This window comes from Ambystoma mexicanum, chromosome 9 (genome assembly GCF_040938575.1).
Source record: "Ambystoma mexicanum isolate Mex_15411 chromosome 9, UKY_AmexF1_1, whole genome shotgun sequence".
Classification (NCBI taxonomy): Eukaryota; Metazoa; Chordata; class Amphibia; order Caudata; family Ambystomatidae; genus Ambystoma; species Ambystoma mexicanum.
In genome coordinates this window covers 1,303,614,776-1,303,640,824 of record NC_090931.1, presented here as the reverse complement: position 1 = coordinate 1,303,640,824, position 26,049 = coordinate 1,303,614,776, and the positions used below count along the sequence as shown (strand labels likewise).

Here is a 26,049-nt window from a genome sequence, read left to right as displayed (position 1 = left end):
GAATACTGGAATTGCATTGGAACCAAATGGATGTTTGAGATCCCATATACTGACTCAACATATAGGGGCCAATTCATGGAACAAACGTGCGCCGAAAATCCCAGCGCAAGCAGGCGCAAGGTGGCGCAAGCGTGAGAAAGCAAGCGCACATGCACGCGCACGATTCAAGGAAGGCGCTGCGCTTGTTTCCCCACTGGTTGTGCGCCAAATCGGTGCATGCCGCACGCAGGCACACACGTCATCAAACACTGTGCGCTACGCACACAGCAAAAGCACACAGTGAAGCGCACACAACAAAAGTAGGCGGAACAGTGGGCGTACCACGCAGAATGGGGAATAACGTGTGAAAAAGAAGGCGTAACTGGGGAAGTACTGCAGGGAACTACACAGAACGCCCACACGCACGCGAACAACCCGTATTCATGGATATGAATACGGGAAACCCGCGCACGGCAAAAGACGCACACAGGCGTGAATGCGTCTGCCACACGAAGGCAGGTGGAAGCGTCCCCGCGCACAGTATAAAAGTGCGCGCAAACAACAAACATGTATATACAGCTACGATGAATGCCCCATTTGTCGCAGCACTGATCGTGGGACACTGCAGGAGGAGAATAGCCAGGGCACGCTTTTTTTCACCACGGACAAGCCTTTTTGGGATGCCTGACGACCAGGTCTACGGCAGGTATAGGTTTCCACCCCGTATCATTGTAGACCTGGACAGGGAGTGGGAAGATGACCTTACATCCCCCACCCTTTGCTCCCAAGCATTGAGCCCCTTGGAGAAGGTGCTCAATGTCCTGCATTTTTTGGCCACTGGGTCATTTCAGCAGACTACTGCCATAGTGGGGGGGGGTCTCACAGGCCACGCAGTCACGCTGCCTACACCAGGTGTTGGCAATCATAACTGCACACCCCTCAGTCCGCAGGCACATATACATACCCAGAACACCTGCAGAAAGGCAGGCCGTTTTTCAGGACTTTTACAGGGTGGCACACTTCCCCAAAGTGCTTGGTGCCATAGATTGCACCCATGTGGCCCTACGTCCACCTAGGGCCACTGAGCACATCTACCGAAACCGCAAGCACTGGCATTCCATCAATGTACAGGCGGTATGCGATGCAAAGGGAATCATCACCTCCGTCTATGCAAAATACCCTGGCTCCACCCATGACAGTTTCATATACAGAATGTCTGCCCTGAGCCGGGCCCTGGAAGCTGGGCAGCATGGCGACACATGGCTCCTAGGTGAGTACAAATGCCCTTGCACATGCATGCATGTCTCACACACACAAATACACAAACCCCAATAATAACCATTATCAACTCTCCAGGGGACAGTGACTACCCTCTGAGCACCACATGATGACGCCAATCCAGAACCCCACCACACCACCCCAGGTAAGATACAAGCGGCCCATATTGCAACCAGGGCCATAGTGGAGCGCACATTCGGAGTGCTCAAGTCACGCTTCCGCTCCCTTGACTGAACTGGTGGGCAGCTACTCTACACAGAAAGCATTAACAGGGAAGTGCCCAACGGCAATATTGAAGCAGACCAGTGCAAAGGTGGAATTGGGGTGCAGAGCGGGGGGTGGAGGGGCAAGGGAGCATGCCTACATGGAGTACCCGCATGCAGGCAGAGGACACATGCACATCAGTCATGCTATGACATCGTGCCTGGGCTGAGAGGAAGGTCACCCCACGTTACATGCAGAAGGGCCAGTGAGCTGGGACATGGACCGGAGGGGCATCCTGGTAACCAGCATGTGAGAAGGATGCAATATTGTTGATGCCGACAGTCCCCGTCTGCTCCACATGTCCACCATCCAGCAGAGCAGACATGCATCACGGAAGCATTGCATTACTTGCACATCCGAACCATGTACACCTCACATGTAGTGGCAATCATGCACAACACATCCCACAAGTAAAACACACACGTCCTCAACAAACATGCATTAACACTCACTGGACTGGGCATCAAAGTCCGGCATCTCTCCCACTCCTTTGAACGATTCAGATGGTATGAACGCCGCAACAAGTGACTCATGCGGAGTGAGGACTTCCTCCTCTGGTGCAGGCCCACCGCCAGTCACCAGAGTCAAGTTGTAATTAGAGGAACGCTTAGCCTTAGCGCTGCGTTTGAAGTCATTCCAACGCTTTTTGCACTCTTGCGCCGTGCGCACCTCATGGGGAATGCACTGACATTTTCTGCAACATGCTTCCAGTGGGTATCACGTTGGGCAGCCGTAGTCTGACTATTGGCACGCACTAGCATGTCACGGCTGTGGCCCCACACGTAGCCCACAAGAAAGTCCAGTTCCTGGTTGCAGAAAGGCTTCTTCCTCGATGTGCAGGAGGTCGTGGCTGTGTGTGAGGTCCCAGCCTGTGCTGCAGGTGCAACATTCCGCTTCTTGGAATGTGGCTCAGACCCTGGCAGGCTAATGCCACCCTGACCAGTATGGCCAGTGGATTCGGTGGATTTAGCCAAGGGAGTGGCAGGTGGAGGGACAACCAAAGGCCTGACTTCTGTCAGAGGCAGCTGGGTGCCCTCTAATGGACCCTGCGCAGCAACATCCGCTGTGGCAGGGTCATTGACCGCAACTGTCCTGGTTGGCAGACTCACAACCGGGGTGTTGTTGGGTGCATCTGCCCCTGCACTTGCCAACACCCGGCTGTTTGGGGCAGCAGATGACCTAACTGCCCCAGGGACACGTGTCTTGGTCAGGGCAGCCCTGCGTGTCCCTACGGTTTCCCTCCTGGCCTGTTGGAAATCTTCCAAGGGCTCCTCCAGTGCCAACGCAGGCTGCGCTGGCAGACCCTGAGCCTGGGTGGCGGTGTCCACAGCTGCACCTTCAGCTACCACTACCCTTGGGCCTGTGGCGTTTCCCTCCTGGCCTGTTGGAAATCTTCCAAGGGCTTCTCCAGTGCCAACGCAGGCTGCGCTGACAGACCCTGAGCCTGGGTGGCGGTGTCCACAGCTGCACCTTCAGCTACCACTACCCTTGGGCCCGTGGCAGTCGATGGAACAGACTGCCGGGTCACACGGGCGCCAGTGCCAGATGCAGAAGCTGCATCTCCCAGAACCACAGGGGGTGGTGGCATGACTGCACCGACACATGGCACGACATTGTGCTCAAGTGGCGCACCCTTGCCTCTTCCCCCTCTGCGGCTGCCCTGGACACCCTGGAGTCCCCCTACTCCCTGGTCATCCTGGCCATTTCCCTGACCACGCCCGCCACGAGGAGTACGCCCAGCTGAGGCGCCCCTCACCTTTGGTGGCCTCCCAACCATGGCACAGATGTAGTAGTGCCGGCACAGATGGAGTTGTGCCAATGGGAGGTGTACACCACAATTGACCTGGGCAATTGGGGTCAAGGGGGTGGGAAGCAAGGCTGCATGTGACCCCGGTGATGTAGCGACGGGTCACGCAACGCTCAGGAACCCCAAAAATGCTGGAAAAACGGGCACGCAACCCAGCAGCCTACGTGCGTGGAATCAACCTCCCGCAGTACGCGGTGGCACCCAGTAACACGAAAATCGCGTACGCGTGGGACACGCAGGCTACTATGACATCAAAAATGGTGCGATACACAGGGGCACCCGCAGTGGGAAAAATAGCGTGCGCGATTCACCGTCTGACTAGCGCGATGCTGAAAAACACGCGTAGCCAATCCCCCCGCCAAAAGAAGAGATACATCCTTGATAGCTGTCAAGTTGTGATGGCGCGCGAAACAGAAAGCAGCAACACGTCGGTCTCCACGAAAGGCACGTACAGCGAACTGCTGGCCCCGCTCACCTTTAACCCATGCTGAGGGAAACGCCTGCGCATGTCACGTCACTTACGCGCGTAGGCCCTTTCCTCGGATTACACGCATTCACACGGGGACGTGCATTTTTTTGCGTGCGCGCACTAATCCACTATGCCCACGTCACGGGGGAAACGCGCACGCACGCCCCCCTTGCCTCACATCACAGAAGCGCTTACACGCGAAGGGCCTTTGGTCCAATGAAATCGCTGACGTGCTCACGCGCTAAGGGTCTTTCCTCAAATTACACGCTGATGTGCAAGATTTTCACGTGCCAAATCACTCCGTATCAAGCTGGCCACGCATTCACACACGGAAGACCACGCTCCTGCCCAGAAGGCCGAATTACTGCCCCCCAAAGCCCTGAGCACGCTCCCACCTGCCATCTGCTGCTGCCCGATTGCCTGCTGCCCACGTGCCCTGCCATTTGCTGCCTACACGTCAGCCAGGGGTGCTGTTGCTGTGACCACCCTTGCTGGAACCGAAGACTCCCGACTGCTATTCCATCGCTCCACAGCCCAGCCCCAGGACCCAGTTGCCCACCCACACCTGCCTCGGGTTGCCATGTTGGGCACTATACCATCTGGCACCACTGGCAACCCCCAGCCAGAGGCACCAGCTTCACTGCCACCAAAGTTGGTGTCCTGGTGGAGCAAGTCCTGGGGCAGTATGATGCCCTCTTCAGAAGTTTGCGCGCCGACAAGGACGGACTCGGATCTGGACGGACATCGTGACTGCCATCAACGCGGAGGGGGTGGCAGTCCGCGACTTCCAACATGTCAAGAAGCGCTGGGAGGACTTCAGGTCCAGGACCCTCAACAAGGCCCGGCGCCTCTTGAAGGCAGCGGATGCTAAGGGGCGCCGGGGCCACCTGTCGGAACATCAGATGAGGGTCCTGGAACGCATATGCCCAGCGCTCCAGGTCCAGGTCCTTGAGAGGCAGACCCGTCCGGAGTCGAGCAGTAAGTGTACATGCATACTGATTGGAAGCTGTGCGTGTGGTGGTGTGCCAGTAGTGTGCAGGTTGTACATGTGGTACCTTAGGCGAACATGTTGCGCAGCACTGCTTGGCCGACCCTGGACTCCTCCCTGAAATCCCGATCGACGCAGTAGAATTTCGTGAAGGTGTGCGTCGACCTCCACGTAGCAGCCCTGCAGATGTCCAGCAAGGGCACACCAGATAGGAACGCCATGGTAGCTGCGATCGCTCTGGTGGAATGGGCTCTCGGACGGCCAGGCAGCGGTCGGTTTGCCAACCGATGACAGTACATGATACAGCCGGAGAGCAATCTGGAAATGGAAGCCTTCGAGAGAGCCTTCCCTTAATTGACAGGTCCAAAGTTCACAAAGAGTTGTGACGTCTTCCGAAAACACTTCGTGCGGTCCACGTAGAACTTCAGCGCTCTAGCCACATCCAGCGAGTGCAAAGTCCTTTCAGCCGGCGACGAAGGCGACGGGAAGAAAACAGGCAACACCAAGGGTTCGTTGAGGTGGAAGTCCGACGGCACCTTGGGCATGAAGGAGGGGTGCGTCCTGAGCACTACCGTCGTGTTGTGAAAAGTCAAGTACGGGGCCTTGCAGGAAAGGGCCTGGATCTCTCCCACCCGTCGTGCGGAGGTGATGGCCACAAGAAACGCTGTTTTCCACGACAAGAACTTCAACGGAGCCGAGTGCAGAGGCCCGAACGGAGGTCCCATGAGCTTGGTCAGCACCACGTTGAGCTCCCACGCCGGGGCCGGAGCCTTCACCGGCGGGAACGATCTGAACAGTCCCTTCATGAATTCTTTCACCAGACGATGAGACCACAAAGACGTCCGCCCCGTGGTTCTGGTGTATCGGGAGATCGCAGCAAGATGAATCTTGATGGACGCGTGCGCCAGTCCAGCCTTGGCCAGCGTCAGAAGGTACGGCAGTACCTGGGGAGCCGTAATCCGTAGAGGGTTAATCTTCTGTGCGTGGCACCAGACAGAGAACCTCTTCCATTTGTGTCCATAGCATTTAAGAGTTGAGGACTCCCTGGCCTTTGCAAGAACCTCTTTGCAGTCGGCCGGTATGTCGTATCCTCCAAACTATAACGCTGCAGGAGCCAGGCCTGCAAATTCAGTGACTTTGGATCGTGATGGAGGATGGCGCCTCCTTCCCTGGAGAGAAGATCCGCGTCCACTGGCAGCTTGATTGACGGGGACGCTGACAAGTCCAGAAGGTCCGGGAACCATATCTGCCTCGGCCACGCAGGTTCGACGAGGATCATCCTGCACCGTGACCTCTTGAGCTGGTTGATGAGCCGGATCAGCAATGGCAATGGAGGGAACGCGTATAGAAACAGGCCCTCCCAGGGGAACGAGAAAGCATCGCCCATGCTCCTCGGCTGGGGAAACCTGCTGGCGAACCTCCGGCACTTGGAGTTCGTCGCCGTCGCGAACAGGTCGATCTGGGGTGTGCCCCACCGCCGGAAGAGGCGGTGCACTAGATCCTGTCATAGTTCCCACTCGTGGCACGAGCGCAGCTCTCTGCTGAGCGAGTCGGCGATGGTGTTTTTTATCCCTGCCAGATGAAACGGCACCAGAAACATCCCTTGGGCGACGGCCCAATGCCACAGATCCTGTGCCTCCTTGGACAGGGCTGGGGATCTGGTACCGCCCTGCTTCCTGATGTAGAACATGGTGGTGGTGTTGTCGGTGAAGATCCTCACCACCTTGCCCTTGAGGGACGGAAGAAAGGACCTGAGGGCCCAAAACGCTGCACGGAGCTCCAGGACGTTGATATGAGGGACTTCTCCGTCGGAAGCCAAAGGCCTCTTGCGTGCAGATTTTCGGTGTGCGCTCCCCACCCTTCCAGGGAGGCATCGGGGTCACTGTCTCCTGGTGGCCGGGGGTCTGGAAGTCCATGCCCACCGTCAGATGCGCGCGGGTGCCCCACCACCGGATCGCTCGTCGGAAACTCTCGTCGAGTGTGATCCTCTCCTCGAAGCTGCCCGTGTTCTGGATCCAGCGCGCGTCCAGGAACTCCTGCAACGGGTGCATCCGGAGCCTGCACAGGCGGATTAGATAAATGCAAGAAGACATCATTCCGAGGAGGGACTTGATGGACCTCACCCTGGCCGCGTCCGCAACCAGCATCCGCTGCACCTTGCCCAAGATGGCCCTCGTCCTTTCTCCGACAGAGAGGCCAGAAGCGACACTGTGTCGAGCTTCGCTCCCAGAAACAGTGCATCTTGCGCGGGCACCAGGTGGGACTTGGCGTAGTTTATGGAGAATCCCAGGTCCGTGAGCAGTTGGACGGTCCTTGCCGTGTGCTCCACGGCGAGCTCCTTCGTCTTTGCTCAGATGAGCCAGTCGTCCAGGTAGGGGTAGACGTGAATCCCCTCTCGGCGCAGCTGCGCCGCCACCGGTGCGAGGCACTTGGTGAACACCCTGGGTGCCGACCTCAAACCGAAGGGAAGGGCTCTGAACTGGTAGTGACGCCCTTGGACCTCAAACCTGAGAAACTTTCGGTGTTCCTTTAGGATGGGAATATGGAAGTAGGCATCCTCCAAATCCAACAACGACAGGAAATCGCCCTCCTCCAGTTGACCCAGGACGTGTTGGAGGGTGACCATCCGGAACTTCTGTGCCTTGATGAATTTGTTCAGTCGTCGTAGGTCCAGGATGGGACGCCATCCCCCCGTCTTCTTCTTCACGAGGAAGTATCTTGAGTAAACTCCGGAGCCCCGAAGCCTCTTTGGGACGAGCTTGATGGCGCCCTTCTTGAGCATCGCCTTTACCTCCAAGAGAAGTTGAGGGACGTGATGTTCTTTCCTGGCCACAGGGGGGAAGCGCGGGCACCTCTTTAGAAACTCGAGCGCGTGACCCTGAGCTAGGGCGTCCAGCACCCAACGGTCAGTGGAGATGGACTCCCACACGCTGACTAATCTCGCCAGCCGGCCTCCCACCGGGGTGCTTCGGTGGGGGCCCGACCCCACGGCGGGTTCAGTCCTGCTTCGACGAGGCTTTGCCGCCTTGACCTCCTTGGCGACGACGGCGGGGTCCGCCTGACTTGCCTCGTCCCCTGTAAGCTTCCTGTGACGACGAACGGGCTGCTTGACGGTAGGTGGAAAATCCGCCGCTGGAAACTTTGGAGGCACCCTGTTTGCCTCCGCCGCTCCGAAAGGGCAGCCGCCGTTGCTGGAGAACCCCAAGAGCCCGGGCCGTCTCCGTGTCCGCCTTGATGGCTTGAAGGGAATCGTCCACCGTCTTCCCAAACAGGTTGTTTCCGTCGAACGGCATGTCCAAGACTCTGGTCTGCACGTCCTGACGGAAGTCAATGGCCTTGAGCCATCCACGCCGCCTAAGGCACACGCCGTTGCCCAACTGGCGAAATCCGGTGTCAGCGATGTCCGTCGCAATCGTAATGGCGTGGTCCGACGCTACCTCTCCTTCCTGCAAGATCTCTAGGGCTTCCGCCCTCTTGTCGTCTGGTAGGAAGTCCAGCAGGTGGGCCAGTTTGTACCACAACTCCCTGTTGTAGCGGGCTACGATAGCCAAGGTGTTGGCCGCCTTAATCGTCGTCGCTGCCGACGAGATGACTCTGCGTCCCATCGTGTCTAATTTCTTTCCCTCGCCGTCCGGCAGGGAGGTTGACGTAGAGGCCGCACCCCCCACCCCGCTTTCTTCCTGGACGCCGCGGAGACGACCGAGTCCGGGGTCGGCTGTGCCCGAAGGCACAAGGGGGCCGCGTCCGGGACCCGGAACTTCTTCTCGTACCGATCCCTTCTAGCCGGCGTCGTGGATGGGTTGAGGAGGGCGAGGCCCTCATCCCAAATATCGTTCAGTAGAGGTACAGCGAGGACCGTCTTCCTCTTGGTCTCGCGTCGTTGATGAAGGAAACCTTCCTTCTCTTCCGGGCAGAGCTGGAAAAGCTCGGATGCCCTGGCGATCATGGAGTGAAACGATCCAATCTCGTCGGGCGGGGAAGCCCGGGTGGGAGGTGACGACGGGAGATCCTCGTCGTAAACCTCGTCGTCTGTACCCGTCGCGGCCGTGTCAGTCCCCGTATCATCCCCACGTGTTGTGGACGGGGAGGAGGGCTGAACAGGGCGCGATGGCTGAAAAGGAGGTGGAGGATGAATCCTTCTTCTCGTAGGGGGAGGGCTCCCAGAAGGGCCTGGTTCCGGGTCCCCCGTCGGGAGCGGTTCCTCCGTTGGTGGTAACGGCAGTCTCGTCCTTATCTCCCAGCATAAGACTGTATAGCCAACAAAATGGCCGCCGAGTTGTCTTGCGGCACTGGTTGAGGGAGATCCGACGGGCGATCAGGAGCCCCGTCGGCATCCTCGACGCCCTCGTCGTCTTCCACGTCGGGGTCCCTCCCGACAGGATGGCCTTCTTCCACGCCAGAGCCGTGGCCTAAGACTTCGATCAGCTCCTCAGAGGTTGAGGCCGAGTCCACGACGACCCCCTGCCCCCCCCCTTTTCTTCTCCGTCGGAGGTTTCACGGGGGATCTGTCGATGGGCATGAAAGAGGACTCCCTCCGCGTGGCAGGGAGATTCTGGGCCCCGGGGTCGCCACCACTGGTGTAGCCTCCACAGGCTGAGCCAGGGCCGCCTCGACTGTCTCGATAGAGGCCTTGGCCGGATGGATCAAGGATTTCGCCACCTTAGGTGCGCTCACCGCCTTCTCCTTGGGGGGAGGGTCACCACCTCGCTCCCCCTCCGATGGGGCCTTAGGGCATGACCGGGGTCTCTCCAGGAGCTTCGCCGGGTGCTCGGCCTTCCTCTTACCCGAGCCAGAGCGTTGGCTCGTGGTTGATGACGCCGGGGAGGATGCGCCCTGCCTGGCGCCCGTAGAGCCCGACCGTTCGGCGCTCCCGGTGCCAGCGGACTCGCGGTGCTTGGCCTTCTGTTTGACCCCCGTCGCCGGGGCGCCCTCAAAGGTCTTAGAAGACCGCTCGGACTTCTTCTCGCTTGACGGGCTCTTTCTTCCAGCCAGTTGGCGAGACATTGATGGCGGTCCTTCATGGTCCGCTCCGACATATTGCCGCAAAACGCACAGTCCTTCTCCACGTGCGTCTTGTCCTCATGTAGGCAGTAAAGGCAAAGGGAGTGTTCGTCCTCCTTGAATACATTCAGAAGCTGGCATCCAGGGCAGACCCTGAACAGCTTTCCGGGCGTCGAGCTTCCCTTCTCCTGGGCCATGTCCGAGATGGGCCTGAGAAACATCTGGAGTCCTCCAAAAGCGTGGCTCTACGAAATCTTCACCCTTGAGGGGCGTAGACGAATCCGACACGGGTCCCCGTTGATCGGATGAAGAAACGGTGGAGCTTGAGGCTCTTTTGACCGAAAAAGAGAAATTTTCTGAGAAAAAAAGTGAAAAATAGCACTAACGCTCGAGAGCAATAGCACGAGGATCCCAACACTTGAACGTGCGGTAAAAATCTGAAGATGGCTGCCAGAGGCGGGGCTTAGGTAGAGGGCAGTCATTGGCTGTGGTCAGTATGACGCAGAGATCAGTGATTGGTTACTACTACGAAAGACAGATCAGAAACGAAACTGATACTGATTTTTTCTTTACCGAGGATTCCCAGCCTGACGACAGGGAATATTCATGAGCATGTGAATCCATGCCAGACCCCATGCTGGAGAAGGATGTGTATGTACAGGGCTGTGAGGCTGACACATGCAAGTCCTTTCATGTGTGAGAGACATGGATGGTGTATGTATGGGTAAGCATGCAGGCCAAATGCAGATGTGTGCGCACACATGTTTGGATTACTATGTAAGTTGGCATGGTTGTGGTGTCACACATGGTTGGTTCCAGCTGCATGTATCTGCACCGTGTACATGTGCATGTGTGTGTATTTGACAAGGGTGCAACAGTGATGCAACATGGATGCATGCGAGACTGATATGTAGAAGACTGATCGCCAGATGTGACATGGATGCCAATCTCATCACTGCGACAGTTGGCGGAGGTGTACACATGCATGTAAGTGTGGTGGCGTGCGTGCATGTCTAGTGCACTCCCTGTGTTTCATGTGATGTCTGGCTCACCTTTGGCTGCTCATGCTGTTTTATGTGTATGGATGGTGCTGGCTGTTGCGATATGGCTGTGGAATAGCTCATGTGTGTGAGTTGCAATGACATGTGTGTTGGGGATTGTGATGCCTGTCTGAAGTTTGAAAATGCCACTCATATACAACTGTCATGTGTGTATGAGTCCATTGTACAGTGCCCTGATGCCGGTCTCTCTCTCCCTGTCTGCAACGTCAACTGATGAAGAGGGCGGAGAAGGTGCTGTGGAGCACAGCGGCAGGGATCGCACCACCAGCCGGAGACGCAAGGCCCGGCTCCCCTCCCATGTTGTCATCTCTTCGGGGAGTGAGGAGTCCGGTGCTGCGTCCCAGGTCACAGCTGCCGAGGGGAGGTCCAAGAGGCGGAGGTTGGAGTTGACTCCTCGGCAGCCGAGACCCCACAGGGCCCGACGGAGGAAGATGGCACGAAGTCATCCAGGTTGGTGGGGGGTTTGGCGGAGGAGGCCATGCAAGGGATAGAGACGGGGTCTGGAGGTGGGGATTCCACTGGTGCTAGTGGTGCAGTGCAGGGACAGGAGGAAGCACAGGCCGCCGTGGAGGTGCCTGTGTGTAGTCCTGTCCCCGAATCATCTTGCACCAGCAGGGATACCTACGTCCACACCAGTTCTCAGGGAGGGGATTGACTTACACCAACTGCCTTCCTCTCCCTGCGGATGTGGCTATCCGGCACCGGGTTGAGCCTGTCCTGGGTGGGGTGGGGTGGTGTTGCGTCAAAGTGACATGCGAGCTGACCTGCAGTCTTTTCATGAGGAGACTGCACGTCTTCTCGCATGGCTCGTGGACTGCGTTGACCCACTGGGACAGCTCACCAGGGCCGGATTCCTCCGTTTTCTGGACCTTGTTCCGACCCCCTCCTCAAATGAACCCCCTATGCGCCAGTCATCCTCCGTGCCATCTTCCCACCCATGTGTCACCTGGGTGCACTGTGGAGCTGCCTCTGACCCTGCGGCCAGGATGGTGGAGGACACATCACTGCCACAGTCGGGAGTCAGACGTCCAGCAGGGGTGGCCACCTCAACAACTGCACCCCAGCTGGAGGAGGATGTGCAGGCAGCAGGAGCCAGGGCACAGGCAGCGGCACAGCAGCAAGGTGGGAGCCATGATGGCTCGGGGCCTTCATCATCGAAGGGGCAGGCATCAGCCGGAGGGCAGGAGGACCCTGGACGGGAAGTGACTTCCGTGTGGCAGCGGTTGGGCCATGCGATAGATGCAGAGTGGCAGCGGGCGGAAGAGGCACGGCTCACGATGGTCAGGGCGGAGAACTCCATGTGTAGGGCCCTGAGGTGGGCCGAGTGCCTCGAGGCCATTCGCAGGGACCTGGAGATCCAGATGTCATCGTCCCTGCGAACCCTCTGGGCCATGGAAGAGGACCGCCTCCAGTACATCGAGCAGGAGTTCGATGATGCTCTAGCCCGGGACATCAACAAGTGAGCCGTTGGACTTGCCCGCTGCCCTTGTAAATAGTTAGTATTAGGTTTCCTTTCGTTTTTTCTTTATTTTGGACCACTTGGACAATGCACCACATTTTTGTATAGTTTTTTTTATTAGGTAGTAGTTTTTGGTAGGTTTCATTTCTTAAGTTGGGCTCATAGACCCTGGACAATTGTACATAGTTTTACATTGGATTCATCTTTTTAAATATTTTTTTTGTGTTCACCATGGAGCAATGGTTTCTACTTTTTATTTTCCCTTGGATTTGATTTTTTGAACTGTGACTTTTGACATTTCTTTTGCTTATGTTTTCTTGATTTTCATTATTAATCACACATGGACCATTTCTTTTGTTATTTCCATTGTTGTGTCTTTAATTTGATTTACGTTCAGGTTATCTTTAATATATATTTCTTTATACTTCCATTTGTGGTATCATCTCATTGGTTTCATGCATGTCATGATATGGGTTTTGACATTCACTTGCACCCATTGTGTGTGTGTGTGACGGACATGTGTTCATTTACATACTTGCCATTGGGGTTGTATCATGTAATTGTCTTTTCTTTGTGGGTGGATGCAATACTTGGTTGGGTCTTTGGGCTGGGGAGGCTGACCATAAGGGCCATGATTGAGGATCGTCATGACCTGGGGGCAGGGGGACATGAGTAGGACATGAGTGGGGGCATTTCTATGTGGGTGGATGCAATACTTGGGTGGGTCTTTGGCATGTGGAGGCTGGCCATAAGGGCCAGGGATCTAGATTGTGATGACGTGTTGGCTGGGGGACATGAGTGGGGGCCTGCTGGCAGGTGCCCCGCACTGCTGGGGGGTGGGTGTGCAAGGGGACACGAGTGGGACATGAGTGGGGGCCTGCTGGCAGTTGCCCCGCACTGCTGGGGGGTGGGGGTGCAGGGGACATGTGTAGGTGCCTGCTGGCAGGTGCCCTGCACTGCTGGGGGGTGAGGGTGCAGGGGGACGTGAGTGGAACATGAGTGGGGGCCTGCTGGCAGGTGCCCTCCACTGCTGGGGGGTGGAGGTGCTGGTGGACATGAGTGGGACATGAGTGGGGGCCTGCTGGCAGGTGCCCTGCACTGCTGGGGGGTGGGTGTGCAAGGGGACATGAGTGGGGGCCTGCTGACAGGTGCCCTGCACTGCTGGGGGGTGGGGGTGCTGGGGGACATGAGTGGGGGGGCCTGCTGGCAGGTGCCCTGCACTGCTGGGGGTGCAAGGGGACATGAGTGGGGGCCTGCTGACAGGTGCCCTGCACTGGTGGGGGCCCAGGGGGACATGAGTGGGGGCCTGCTGGCAGGTGCCCTGCACTGCTGGGGGGTGGGGGTGCAGGGGGACATGAGTGGGGGCCTGCTGGCAGGTGCCCTGCACTGCTGGGGGGGTGGGAGTGCAAGGGGACATGAGTGGGACATGAGTGGGGGCCTGCTGGCAGGTGCCCTGCACTGCTGGGGATTGGGGGTGCAAGGGGACATGAGTGGGGGCCTGCTGGCAGGTGCCCTGCACTGCTGGGGGGTTGGTGTGCAAGGGGACATGAGTGGGGGCCTGCTGGCAGGTGCCCTGCACTGCTGGGGATTGGGGGTGCAAGGGGACATGAGTGGGGGCCTGCTGGCAGGTGCCCTGTACTGCTTGGGGCTGGGGGTGCAAGGGGACATGAGTGGGACATGAGTGGGGCCTGCTGGCAGGTGTGCTGCACTGCTTGGGGGGTGGGGGTGCAGGGGGACATGAGTTGATCAATGGTGCAAGCGGACAGGTGGCTTGGCTGGGGTGCATGGCCATGGTGGATGGGCTGCCTGCGGGACATGACCAGGGGTGCGGGGTAGTCCCCTGTTGTGTGGTCTGGCTGCAGGGGCCGTGGAGGGTGTAGAGGGAACACCTGGGAGGACCCACACTGCCAATTCACGTGCAGGACTCCCCGTGCACCCCCGAAATTCACGTATTCCGCTCTGACAGCTAAATCGTGTGTGAAACTTCCCGCGAACCCCTGAAATACACATACCCCACTCGCACAGGGCCTATCACGTGTGAAACTTCCCGCGAACCCCAGTAATACACGTACCCCCACTCGCACAGGGCCCATCGTGTGTGAAACTTCACGCGAACCCCAGGAATATTGGCCCTGTGCGAGCGAGCGGGGTACGTGTAGTTCTGGGATACAGCGTGAAGTTTTACAGGCGAAAGGGCCCTGTTGAGCGAAGTACGTGTATTCCTGGGGTTCCCGTGAAGTTTCACCCGTGATTTCAGCAGGGTACGTGTATTACGGGATTCGCATGAAGTTTCACCCGCGATTTCAGCAGGGTACGTGTATTCCTGGGGTTCGCGTGAAGTTTCACATGCGAAATGGCCCTGGTCGAGGGAGTACGGGAATTTCAGGGGTGCGTGGCAAGTTTTACACACGAAAGGGCAACGCCCATGCACAATACTCCACAGACGCGCTAAGGGCCTTTGGTCCAATGATATCGCATACGTGTGCTGACGCGCTTAGGCACTAAGGGCCTTTCCTCGAATTACACGCTGACGTGCAAGATTTTCATGTGCCAAATCACTCCGTATCAAGTTGGCCACGTGTACACACACGGAAGACCACGCTGCCGCACTAAAGGCCATTTTCCTGCCCCCAAGAGCCCCGAGCACGCTCCCACCAGCCATCTGCTGCTTCCTGTCTGCCTGCTGCCCACGTGCCCTGCAATTTGGTGCCTGCACGTCAGCCATCTGCAGGGGTCCAGTTGCTGTGTCCACCCCTGCTGGAACAGGAGACTCCCGACTGGGATTCCATCGCTCCACATCCCAGCCCCAGGACCCAGTTGCCCACCCATTCCTGCCTCTGGGGTTGCCATGTCGGGCACATCTCCATCTGGCATCACTGGCAACCCTCAGCCAGAGAGGCAGAGGGCCACTAGCTTCACTGCCACCGAAGTTGCTGTCCTGGTGGAGCATGTCCTGGGGCATTAAGATGCCCTCTTCGGAACAAGACACGCCAACAAGGAAGGACGGACCAGGATCTGGACGGACATCGTGACTGCCATCAACGCAGAGGGGGTGGCAGTCCGTGAAATCCATCATGTCAAGAAGCGCTGGGAGGACTTCAGGTCCAGGACCCTCAACAAGGCCCGGCACCTCGCGGAGGGGGGCCGGGTCAGCCTGCGCAACATCCAGATGAGGGTCCTGGAACGCGTAGGCCCAGCACTCCACGCCCAGATCCTTCAGAGGCAGACCCGTCTGGAGTTGAGCGTTAAGTGGCCAAGCATTGCTGTGTGAGACAGGGCATGTTGCAGTGTGCTGGTAGTCTGATACTTGCCTGTATGTGTGACATAGGCCATGTATGGATGTGTGTGCAGGGACATCATGGTCATGCATGTGGGACCAGTTATGTGTGAACCACATGGTAGGTGCATGTGTTGTAATGCAACATGGGGACCTCTATACAGAATGCACACCTGAAAGCATGCCAGTCTGTTCCTGGACATGGAGGGGGGGTGAGGAATGGGTGCTGATGTCATATACATGTATGGTGCACATGTGTGTGTGTGCGCCAGAGAAGTGTGTGTTTGACTTTGAAACGCCATGGATGCATGTGACTTTGAAGGCAACATCTTGGTTTACACAGGCCCTTGTCAATGGGTGTTGATTGCAGGCGCCGGGAGTGTTTCTGCATGTGTGTTGCATGCATTGACCCATGTGTTGTGGAAGGACAGGATGGAAGTGACATTTGACAGTGCCACTCATGTGTTATTGCTTCCTGTCGAGGGTATTTTGTACTGTACTCTGATGCTTGTGTTCTATGTCTCCCTCTACGCAGCATCAAGTGAAGAAGAGGGCGGAGACGGCGCTGTGGAGCCAAGCGGCTGGGATGCCTCCACCGGGCGGCGACGCATGGCCCAGCCACCCTCCAGGAATTACCATCATCCGGGAGCGGGGGGGGGGGTGTTGGTGCCGCGTCTGCCACAACGGCTGTGGCGGAAGGGCCGGGTGAGCCCCCACAGGGGCTTCCAATGGCGGAAGACGGTGTGGAGACATCCAGGTTGGTGGTCTCCACAGAGGAGGAGGAGGAGCCCGCTACTGAGCCGCACATGGGGCCTGGTGGGGGGTAGTACCAATGGTGCAAGTGGTGCAGTCCAGGGCCAGGAGGCAGCACAGGTCACCGTGGAGGGGCCTGTGCATGTCGTCGTCCTTGACCCTGTGACTGCACCATCATGCACCAGCAGGGAGGCCCTGTCCCAGGCCCGTCCGCAGGTAGGGGAGAGTGCCATATCACCTGCCTCTCCACTACCTGCGGGCGAGGGGTCCCGCGACCAGATGGACCCTTCCGGGTGGGTGTCGCGTTGCGCACGTGTGTCATTCGTGATGACATGCGTTCTTCCTGGGCGGAGAACGCGCACCATCACGAAGAGCAGCGTCATGACGTGGCACTGCTGGAAGGGGCCCTGGTTGGTGGGTTCCTACATGTGACGCGCACTCTGGCGGACCTCTCCTCCTCTGTGGAGGCTATGCGCCGGTCGTTCTCCACATCGTCTTCCGGCCCAGATTCCACCAGGGCCCCCTGTGGACCTAGCCTGACCAACACAGCCAGCTTGGTGGAGATCCCATCCCTGCCACAGTCGGGAGTTGGCGGTCCAGCAGGGGTGGACACCACAACTGGAGACCAGCAGATGGAGGATGTGCAGGCACCATCGGACAGGGCACATGGACAGCAGCAGCAGGAGCAGGCTGTAGGCTGTAGATGGGAGCAATGATGGCTCGGGGCCATCAACATCGGAGGGGCAGGCATCAGCCATAGGGCAGAAGGACCCAGGAATGGGAGTGTCTTCCGTGTGGCTGCGGTTGGGCCAGCAGATAGGTGCGGAGCGGCGGCGGGCGGAAGAGGCGTGGCTCATGATGGTCAGGGCGGAGAACTCCATGCGTCGGGTGTTGAGGTGGGCAGAGTGCCTCGAGGCAACTCGCAGGAAGTTGGAACAGGCCACGAGTGCCTCCCTGCGAGACCTCGGGGCCAGGACAGAGGCCCGCCTCTAGGACATCGACATGGAGTTCGATGATGCACTGGCCATGGGACACCACAGAGTGAGCCGCTGGACTTGCCCGCCGCCATTGTATATAGTTCGGTTTCCTTTTTTTTTTTTATTTTGGTTGCGCTTGGACAATGCACCACGTTTCTGTATATAGTTTTTTATTAGGTAGTATTTTTGATAGGTTTCATTTCTTCAGTTGGGCTCATGGAGCCTGGATTGTTCATCTGTATATAGTTCACCATTGGATTATTTTTTTTTTTATTTCATCATGGAGCAATGGTTTTCACTTTTCTTTTTTCCCTTGGATTTGCTTTGTTGTACTGTGACACCATTTCCTTTGGATTATGATTGCTTGTTTTTCAGGGACATGCAGATTTTCTTTTTTTACCACCATTGTTGTGTGTTTGATTTTCATTACATTCATGTTGTGTTTAATACATCTTTTTCTTCATACTTCGATGTGTGGTATTATCTCATTGGTTTCATGCATGTCATGATATGGGTTTTCACATTCACTTGCAACCATTGTGTGTGAAGGACATGTGTTCATTTACATACTTGCCATTGGGGTTGTATCATGTAATTGCCTTTTCTTTGTGGGTGGATGCAATACTTGGTTGGGTCTTTGGGCTGGGGAGGCTGACCATAAGGGCCATGATTGAGGATCGTCATGACCTGGGGCAGGGGGACATGAGTGGGGGCCTGCTGGCAGGTGCCCTGCACTGCTGGGGGGTGGGGGTGCAAGGGTTCATGAGTGGGACATTAGTGAGGGCCTGCTGGCAGGTGCCCCGCACTGCTGGGGGGTGGGGGTGCAGGGGGACGTAGTGGGGGCCTGCTGGCAGGTGCCCCTGACTGCTGGGGGGTGGGGGTTGCAAGGGGACATGAGTTGGTGATCAGTAGTGCAATGAGACATGTGGCTTTGCTGGGGGGCATGCCCATGTTGTGTGGGCTGCCAGCGGGACATGACCAGGGGTGCAGAGCGGTCCCCTGTGGTGTGGGCTGCCTGCAGGGGCCATGGAGGGTGTACAGGGAACACCTGGGAGGACCCACACTGCCAAATCACGTGTAGGACTCCCCCGAAATACACGTACTCTGCTGAAATCGCGTGTGAAACTTCCCGCGAACACCGTAATACACGTACCATGCTCCAATCACGTGTGAAACTTCACGCGAACCCCAGTTATACACGTACCCTGCTGAGATCGCGGGTAAAACTTCCCGCGAACCCCAGTTATACACGTACCCCACTCGCACAGGGCCTACTACGTGTGAAACTTCCCGCGCACCCCTGAAATACACATACCCTGCTGGAATCGCGTGTACCACTTCACGCGCACCCCTGAAATACACGTAGCCAGGCCAATCGCGTGTAAAACTTCCCGCGCACCCCAGAAATACACGTACCCTGCTGAAATCGCGTGTAAAACTTCCCGCGCACCCCAGAAATACACGTACCCCACTTGCCGTGCTGGTACAGGGTTAGCGCAGCCCTTTGCGCTGGATTGGGGATTTTGATGGCTTTTCCCTGTGCGAGGGGCGTTCTTGGAGGCGTAACTGGCACTGCTGCAGGGTCGCTGTGCCACGGCTGGTTTTGGTAGCTGAAATCCATGAATACGCTGTGCATGGAAATGGATTTTAGCGCATGCGGCTGGTGCAGAGATTCACACGCGCACACTGTGCGCCAGCCGCGTGCGACACTTGTGCGCTAAATTCTATGAATTACCCCCATAGAGTCACAACTTCTTGAAGTTTTTGTGTTTCTGATCTTTGGAAGCATAATATTTGAAATGTTTGCTCCTTAACCGTTGGGCAGTATTTGACATTTTTGCAATATATTACTTTGGATGAAGAACACAAGGAATGAACATTATTATGAGCGATTTACTATTTCTAATTTTTTTCTGGATCTACATATTTCATGTTTTACAATCGTTTATTTGCGCTAAATATATACGAATATTACTTATTAATGCATCATAATAGGTTTGAAAGATTTGGCTGTTTCAAGGCAGTGACAGTGCAGGCGATGGGGGTATCCTTACAGTTAGGATAATTAATTTACCCCATTTCCTGAAAACTCGTTTGAGCTCTTTCCCATCCAACTCCCATTCACGGGATGTTGAATAATCTCTGCTTAGCTGTTTCACTAGGATGTTGTCTTTACCAGGGAGGTGTTCCGCTCTGACGTGGATCGTTTTCTTTAAGGGCCCCATCTCCACAGCTCCTGCCCCTCCACGGACAGCTGAGCTGATTGTGGCCCACTGCTTGTCCATATAGTAGAGGTTGTGTTGTCAGTTTGCACGGATATGACATGGCACCTCATGACAAGTTATAAGGCTTCAACGTCCATTGGAAGGTTCTTAACTCCAGGACAGATATAAATATAATTGGTTATTTATAACACGCTTAATACCCAGGAGGTGTCCAAGCGTGGACCGAACCTGTGGTGCTCGATTTCGTCTTACTTCCAAGGGGAGTGCGTTGCCCCCGAGCTATCCTCCTGAGAAGAGGAGAGCTGACTCCGCCCTTGACCGTGTCCCTTTCGTTTGCAGGTTGCACAGATGCGCTCCGCACCTCGTTAGGGAGGTTGTTAGGGATTGGGGCAGGGAAAGGCTTGTGGGCATTCAAAACCGCTTGTAGTTGGGGAAAACTACAATTCCCAGCAGCCGTGGGAAGGTTCTCTAGTCCCAGGCTTCGTGTGAAACAGCTGATTTTGATTGCAGGGACCATTTCCTACGCCGGCCGCCCGTGCTCAGGTGCGGATTATTGAGCCGAATGGCATGGGCGGTCACAGCAGCGTTTGCGATGAACACTGAAAGGAGCAGGGGGAATGCAGGTTTTTGTTCCGCCCAGGTCACAGCAATGAATAGAGGCAGCCTGAGTGTTATATGCCTCATTTCTACAGGTCCAGAAAGTCCGGTGGTGCGCCCGGGAATTCAGTTAAGTAACTGTAAAGTGTTTCTCTGCTGTGTATGTGTGGAAAATGTACATGCACTCTCCACATGTGTATGCAACCTTATTGGGGGTTTCTGCCCATACGCTCCGTTTACTCTTCAGCTGAAGGGCTGCTCTTGGACATTACTTCACAAGCATCGTTTTCTGTTTTGCAAAGGAAGAGTCAGCGGAAAAGCGCAGAATGCCTATCTGAGGTGGGAATGTGTTCTAATGTCACAGCACAGTTATTACATGAGGTGGGAGGGGGGGTTAGGAACTATTAGGTTGCATTAAGGGGCCCCTCCAATGTAATGTACGTTATGTCTGCTTTTGCTTGCCCAACAGGCCATCAGTTTTCTTATGTCATGGAGGGGAAACCCCTTTGTATCTGCCATGCTGCCTACTAGTGTCCATATGTGCTTAAATGTTGCATTCAGTTCCTGGTTATGTGTCTCAAACAGTAGGAGGGGTGTAGGTCTAGGCAAGACTCTCCAGGTGACAGTTATATGTTGAGGTGACAGGCAGGTCTGGTGATGAAATTAGGTCAGGATTGTTGGTATATGCGTGTCTTGATTTTTCCCCCAACTTCCCCGAAACGTATCCAATTATTTTTCCCTTTAACCTCTTTCCGGTTTTCCTTACTTCCCCTTCCCTATCCATAACCTCTCCCTAATCACGCTTTCCCTCCCCCCCAATTGGCTGCCACATGGATAACTTAGTCCAGACATCAGACGCCTGTGCCAAACACGGTGGGAGGGTCGATCTATTCGGCTTCTGTGGTTCGGGGGGAGTGTCGATATTCTCTCCTCCTTTGTTGGGTCTTGACAGAGGTGTCCGTTCTGAGGATAAGTGTGGACGTCTGAGACTGAAAAGGTATGCCTTTTGGAGGTTGCATTTGTTGCACCACCACTGAAGAGCTCGATGGAAACTGAGTGAAGTGTATGTTGTCTTCCCAGAAGCCTGTGGCTTGTGTCCAATGTCGGTCTAACTCCTCCTGGATAGGGTGCATCCTTAGCCTGCAGTTTGGGACTAGAAATATACAGAACATCATGCCCAGCAGGGACTTGTATCGTCAAACAGTGGCAGTAGTCGCTTACATAAGCCAGCCTGCTAGTTGTGTTAGTGCTGCAAATCGTTTGGTGGATGGTTTTATGAGAGTGAGGGATGTGTTCAGATCCACTCCTAGGAACCTGGCTGTTTGTTATTAAGCGTCTGCAGATTTTGCAGTGTTGCTAGAAAATCCTAGCATGGTGAGCACAGTTTGCCTGACATTCTGGATTATCTCGTCCTCTGAAGCAGCTTTTCTTAAACAGACATCCAGGTATGGAAGCACTTACTCCGGATCTCTGAAGATGCACCTCCACCGGCGCTAGGCACTTCAGAAAACCTCTCAGAGCTGATTGTACGCCTAAGGGAAACTCGTAATTGGTAGCTCTGATCGCCTCCATAAACCCTCAGGTAGCATCTGTGAGCAGGGTGAATTGGTATGAGAGTAGGTGTCTTTCAAGTCGATGGTCGTCAGGATGTCGCTCTCATTTGCCAGCAGAATAACCGGTTGGTCATTTTCAAAGTGATGCGCTTCACATGCTTGTTGAGGCGGCATAGGTCCAGGATTGGGCACCATTTTCCATTGTTCTTTATGATGAAATATCGGGAATAGAACCCCTTTCCCTTCTTTAGGCTCTATGGCTGATTTCTTTAACAGCTTGCATGCCTCTAACTTGGTATAAATGAGGCTGCCTTGTCTTTTGCAGCAGTGATTTTGGTGGTTATGTTAAGAACTCTAGCGTGTGGCCTCTATCCACCATGTCTAGCACCCATTTCTCAGATGTGATTTTCCACCAGTAATGTACATAGAGGCTGACCTTCCTCCCAGCGGGGTGCAGTGCAGGAGTTTTTATTTTGGGGAGTCAGGCCTACTTGGACGCCTGGGGTTGTGACCGTCATGAACCCAGTCTGCCCCTTTGCGTGTCGTACTTTGTTGAGGACTGTTGGTACCTTGATGACGGACTGTGCGTTTATGGCGAGATGTGCCCTACTGGATGATTATAATAAGTGCAGAACTTCACTGCACTTCCTCAAAAGGAGCAAAATGGACTGTGTTCCTGGTCCATTTTTACTTTGTGTTGATGGTACACATTAGATGCAGATTGCAGTCAGCAACTTAACTTGAATACACTTTATTTTAACTATACCTAGATGTTGCATTAGCCTGCCCAATTATGTAGGGAATTTGTCACATCTCAATTTCTCAATTCCAGGATGAGTAGGGTTGAAGCATTCCTGGGGTCTCTGGAGTTTTGACATCTGGAATTCCCATGAGACATCATTGTGGGCTCCACCCACTTCAGTGCTTAGCACAAAGTAGGAGTTAGTGTCCAAGCCAAACAAGTAGTCTTATATTTGTGCACGTTGTCATCCTACACCCTTGATTTAATAGAGCTGGCCAGAATCAATATTTCTGCCATGGAAGAAGATTAAGTCTGAAACCCCCTATTTTGAGAAGTCCAATCTCAAGAACTAGTCAGTTGATTGGAAACAACTAACATGCTGTCTTGTGTTCTATGTCCGGAATGTAGAGAAATGGGATCCTGACAGGATTGGCTGTACAATCATCGGTCCCAATATCCGCAAATAAAGCACCCCTCTTTAGTACCGCCTGAATGCCTGATTACTTTTCAAACTGTTTTTTCAGTTGGACACCAGTGTATAGACAACCATTGTAACTGTGTGACCGTCCTCACCATTCTAGGGAAGCAATTGCTCTGTGTCCGTATCGGTTTAGATTCCCTTGAGACGATCAACCATTCTCTTTCCAAATAGCCCCCGACCATCAAATAGCATGTCCAGAATCTGTGTCTGGACCTCTGGGCGGAAGTTGGTTGCCTTCATCCAAACTGGACACCAGAGGACGGTCCCATGCACCATATCTGCCTCAAACCTGCATCCACTGCATCAGTGACAATCTATTGCATGGTCCAACATGGTTTCTCCTTTCATAATGACATTAAACTTCATCCTGCAGTTCTGCGGCAGATAATCCAGCAATTTGCTCATTTTATGCCAGAGCTCTCCATCGCAGGGAGTGGTCATGGCAACAGCATTTGCTGCTCTGATAGGTTATTTATAACACTCTTAATACCCTGAGGTTTCTAAGCGCGGACCCGGGGATCGAACCGGTGGTGCTCCGTGTCGTCTTGCTTCCAAGGCGAGCACGTTGCCCCTGAGCTATCCTCCCGAGACAATTGACAGCAAAGCCGAGGCTGGCAGCTTTCGGACAAGTGCTTCCAATTTTCTGCCCACCTTGTCTGGGGTTGCGGGGCTGTGAGCGGGATGCCAGATAACTAGTCTTCTCCTGGCCGGCACGGTTATAACTGAATGTGGCTTCAGGTGAATTCTGAGGCACAGCGTTGAGCTATCCAGATCCTTGCACTTTTCCGGTTCAGCCGTAGAGGCTGGTGTTGACAATGGGTTTTTGCATAGGGCCTCACAGACTTCCTATATGGTGTCTAAAATGGTCATAGCCATTGATGGTCTCCTTTTATCGCAGTCTTCATAAAACACGATTTCTAATCTTGCTACACTGTTGTGGTTAGGAATCTTCTGCCAATATACATCTCTTGTGAGTATAGCCAGACCTCTGCCCATAGTACCAATATACAATCTAAGGAGGAATAGCAACTAATTTAATCAGTTTTACCATGACTGAACTGTGAGCCGAGGTGGGCTGTACAAGTTTGGGCATAGCGCATAGAAGCCTTTGACGCCAACCCCTAGTGCATTTTTCTGCACAAATAGTATTTTCTTACAGCCACCATACATGTGAGGACTGGAAAGCCAATAATTGCGATGGACAGAACAAGATCAAAACATTTATGATTGCTTAGCAAAAAGGCTGTAGCCTGCATCTTGTAAAGCAATATTACAATTCCTGCATTTCATTAGACATTCTTCCCAGTGAACTGTATTAATGCTCAGGAAAATCATTCAGATATTTAAAAAGATTGCAAGTCAAACAGCACATAATTTATTTTTTTATATAAAAATACAAGATTTAAATAGGAGGAAATCACACACAAACATTTAAAAACAAAGAAAATGAGTTTCACTACATATAGATAGAAATTACTTTGCTCTAAAATAAATAAATTTCTGAGAAATAGACGCAATCATAATTTTATCATTTAAACTTTTGTGAGAAGTTCGCTTGCAGTGTCCTCTGCAGTCTTGCTATGTTGGCATCTAAATCAGCTAATCCATCCCTGAAATCCTGCTCATCGTGCGAAGTAAATGTTGAGAAGGAGGACATGGTACAGTCTGTATTTCTTGGCTGGTAGCCAGTGGTTGAATAGGAAGAATTGTTCACTGAGTTTTTGGCCACGATCTGTGGGTCTTGTACCTGCTGGTGTGAAAAAACACTTTGATGACTTTTAGTAGGTTGCAGACTTTCTGAATTGCCAGATATTTCTGCAGGGAAATCCTTCATTTTTTCCCTCGACTTTGCAGGTAACCAATCCTCAAACTTATTTTGGCACTCCATGAGTTCAGGGGCACTGGGCACCTTATTTTTAAAGCCAAAGTTACCAGTGAATTCTGAACTTTCTGATCTTACAGGCAACGAGTTGGATTCATTAGTAAGTTTGTGACTTTCAAAGCCGGAAATTGTGTTATTGTAATCCAGACTCCTTGGAGGCATGCCCATCCTTGTTGGGGTGCACATTCGCCTTTCAAGTATTTTATGTTGTGTTTTGGAGGGACTGCTGGCAAAAGGAATGTACATTGTCTCATCTAGCTTCTGGTCCTCGTCTATTAGAGTGCAGGAGTCACTTTTGGGTTTCGTACAATACTTTGAAGGACTACGGGATGAAATCGGAGATAGACTACCAGATAGTAAAGCACAATTTTCAATAAACTGTGATGGTTCTTCAGAGACTGTTAATTTTTTTAACAATGCATTCGATGTAGAGAGATTTTCATAGACGGTGGCATCTGGTGATTTTGCTTCCCTAATTTTGTCAGAAAACTGTGATTCTGCATCAGCAAATGCAGTGTCAGGCTCTAGTTTCTTCAAATAGCTCATTATGGATGTCCTGGCAGAACAATTTTCATTCTGTAGTTGTTTCTCATAGGCCTTCAAGAGTGATGTTGTAAGAAGGTTTCCAGGCTTACTTCGAAGTTTGTCAGCACTGAGGTCTGATAGAAGCTTGGTCATACTGCCTTGCAAGGTCCTGTAAAGAATACAGAAAGTTAACTAAAAGCAGAATTCACAAATGTTCATGTTTGTATAAACTAACATTTATTCCACAACACAGAAAAATTATGTACAACTTTCTACTTAAAATATCTGAAAAGAATAATTTTGCAAAACAAAAGTTTGTTCATGGCCACTGAGCACCTCAGCAAGAAAGTTTCGAGATGGGGCTCAGCCTGCCAACCAACATACTAAGGAAGGTTCAATGAACGCCTGGGTTTTTAATACCTCAGGTTGCCCTTCCTCTCAACCAAAGGTTAATGCCCACAATAACACGTAGAACTTATGGTAATGATTGGAGTCTCTAGGACTGCTCCTTCAACCTATCTGCCATTTCCCAGATTATTGTTGCACACAGGGTTACAAAGTATCTATTCGTGAATGTGTGGGAGAGGGGCATATAGGAAGAGCATGAGAGAAATGCGAGAGGGAGAAGAGTGCGTGACAGAGTTTGGCATTACCAAAACGAGAAAGTGAAATGCGAGTGGCTGCAAAAGCCAGAGAGTAGCACGGGGAGGACACCAGTTTGTTTGGCTTTG

General features: G+C 53.9%; 1 protein-coding gene across 1 annotated transcript in view; it reads right to left on the bottom strand.

Annotated features, from left to right (window-relative positions):
* Positions 1-24,263: 24,263 nt before the first annotated feature.
* Positions 24,264-26,049, bottom strand: part of CCDC14 (coiled-coil domain containing 14) — a 384,504-nt gene continuing 382,718 nt past the window's right edge. Inside the window, exon 13 of the mRNA XM_069616670.1 lies at positions 24,264-25,487. Coding sequence (XP_069472771.1) covers positions 24,440-25,487 — 1,048 coding nt within the window. The 3' untranslated portion in view covers positions 24,264-24,439. The remainder of the gene's footprint in view (positions 25,488-26,049) is intronic.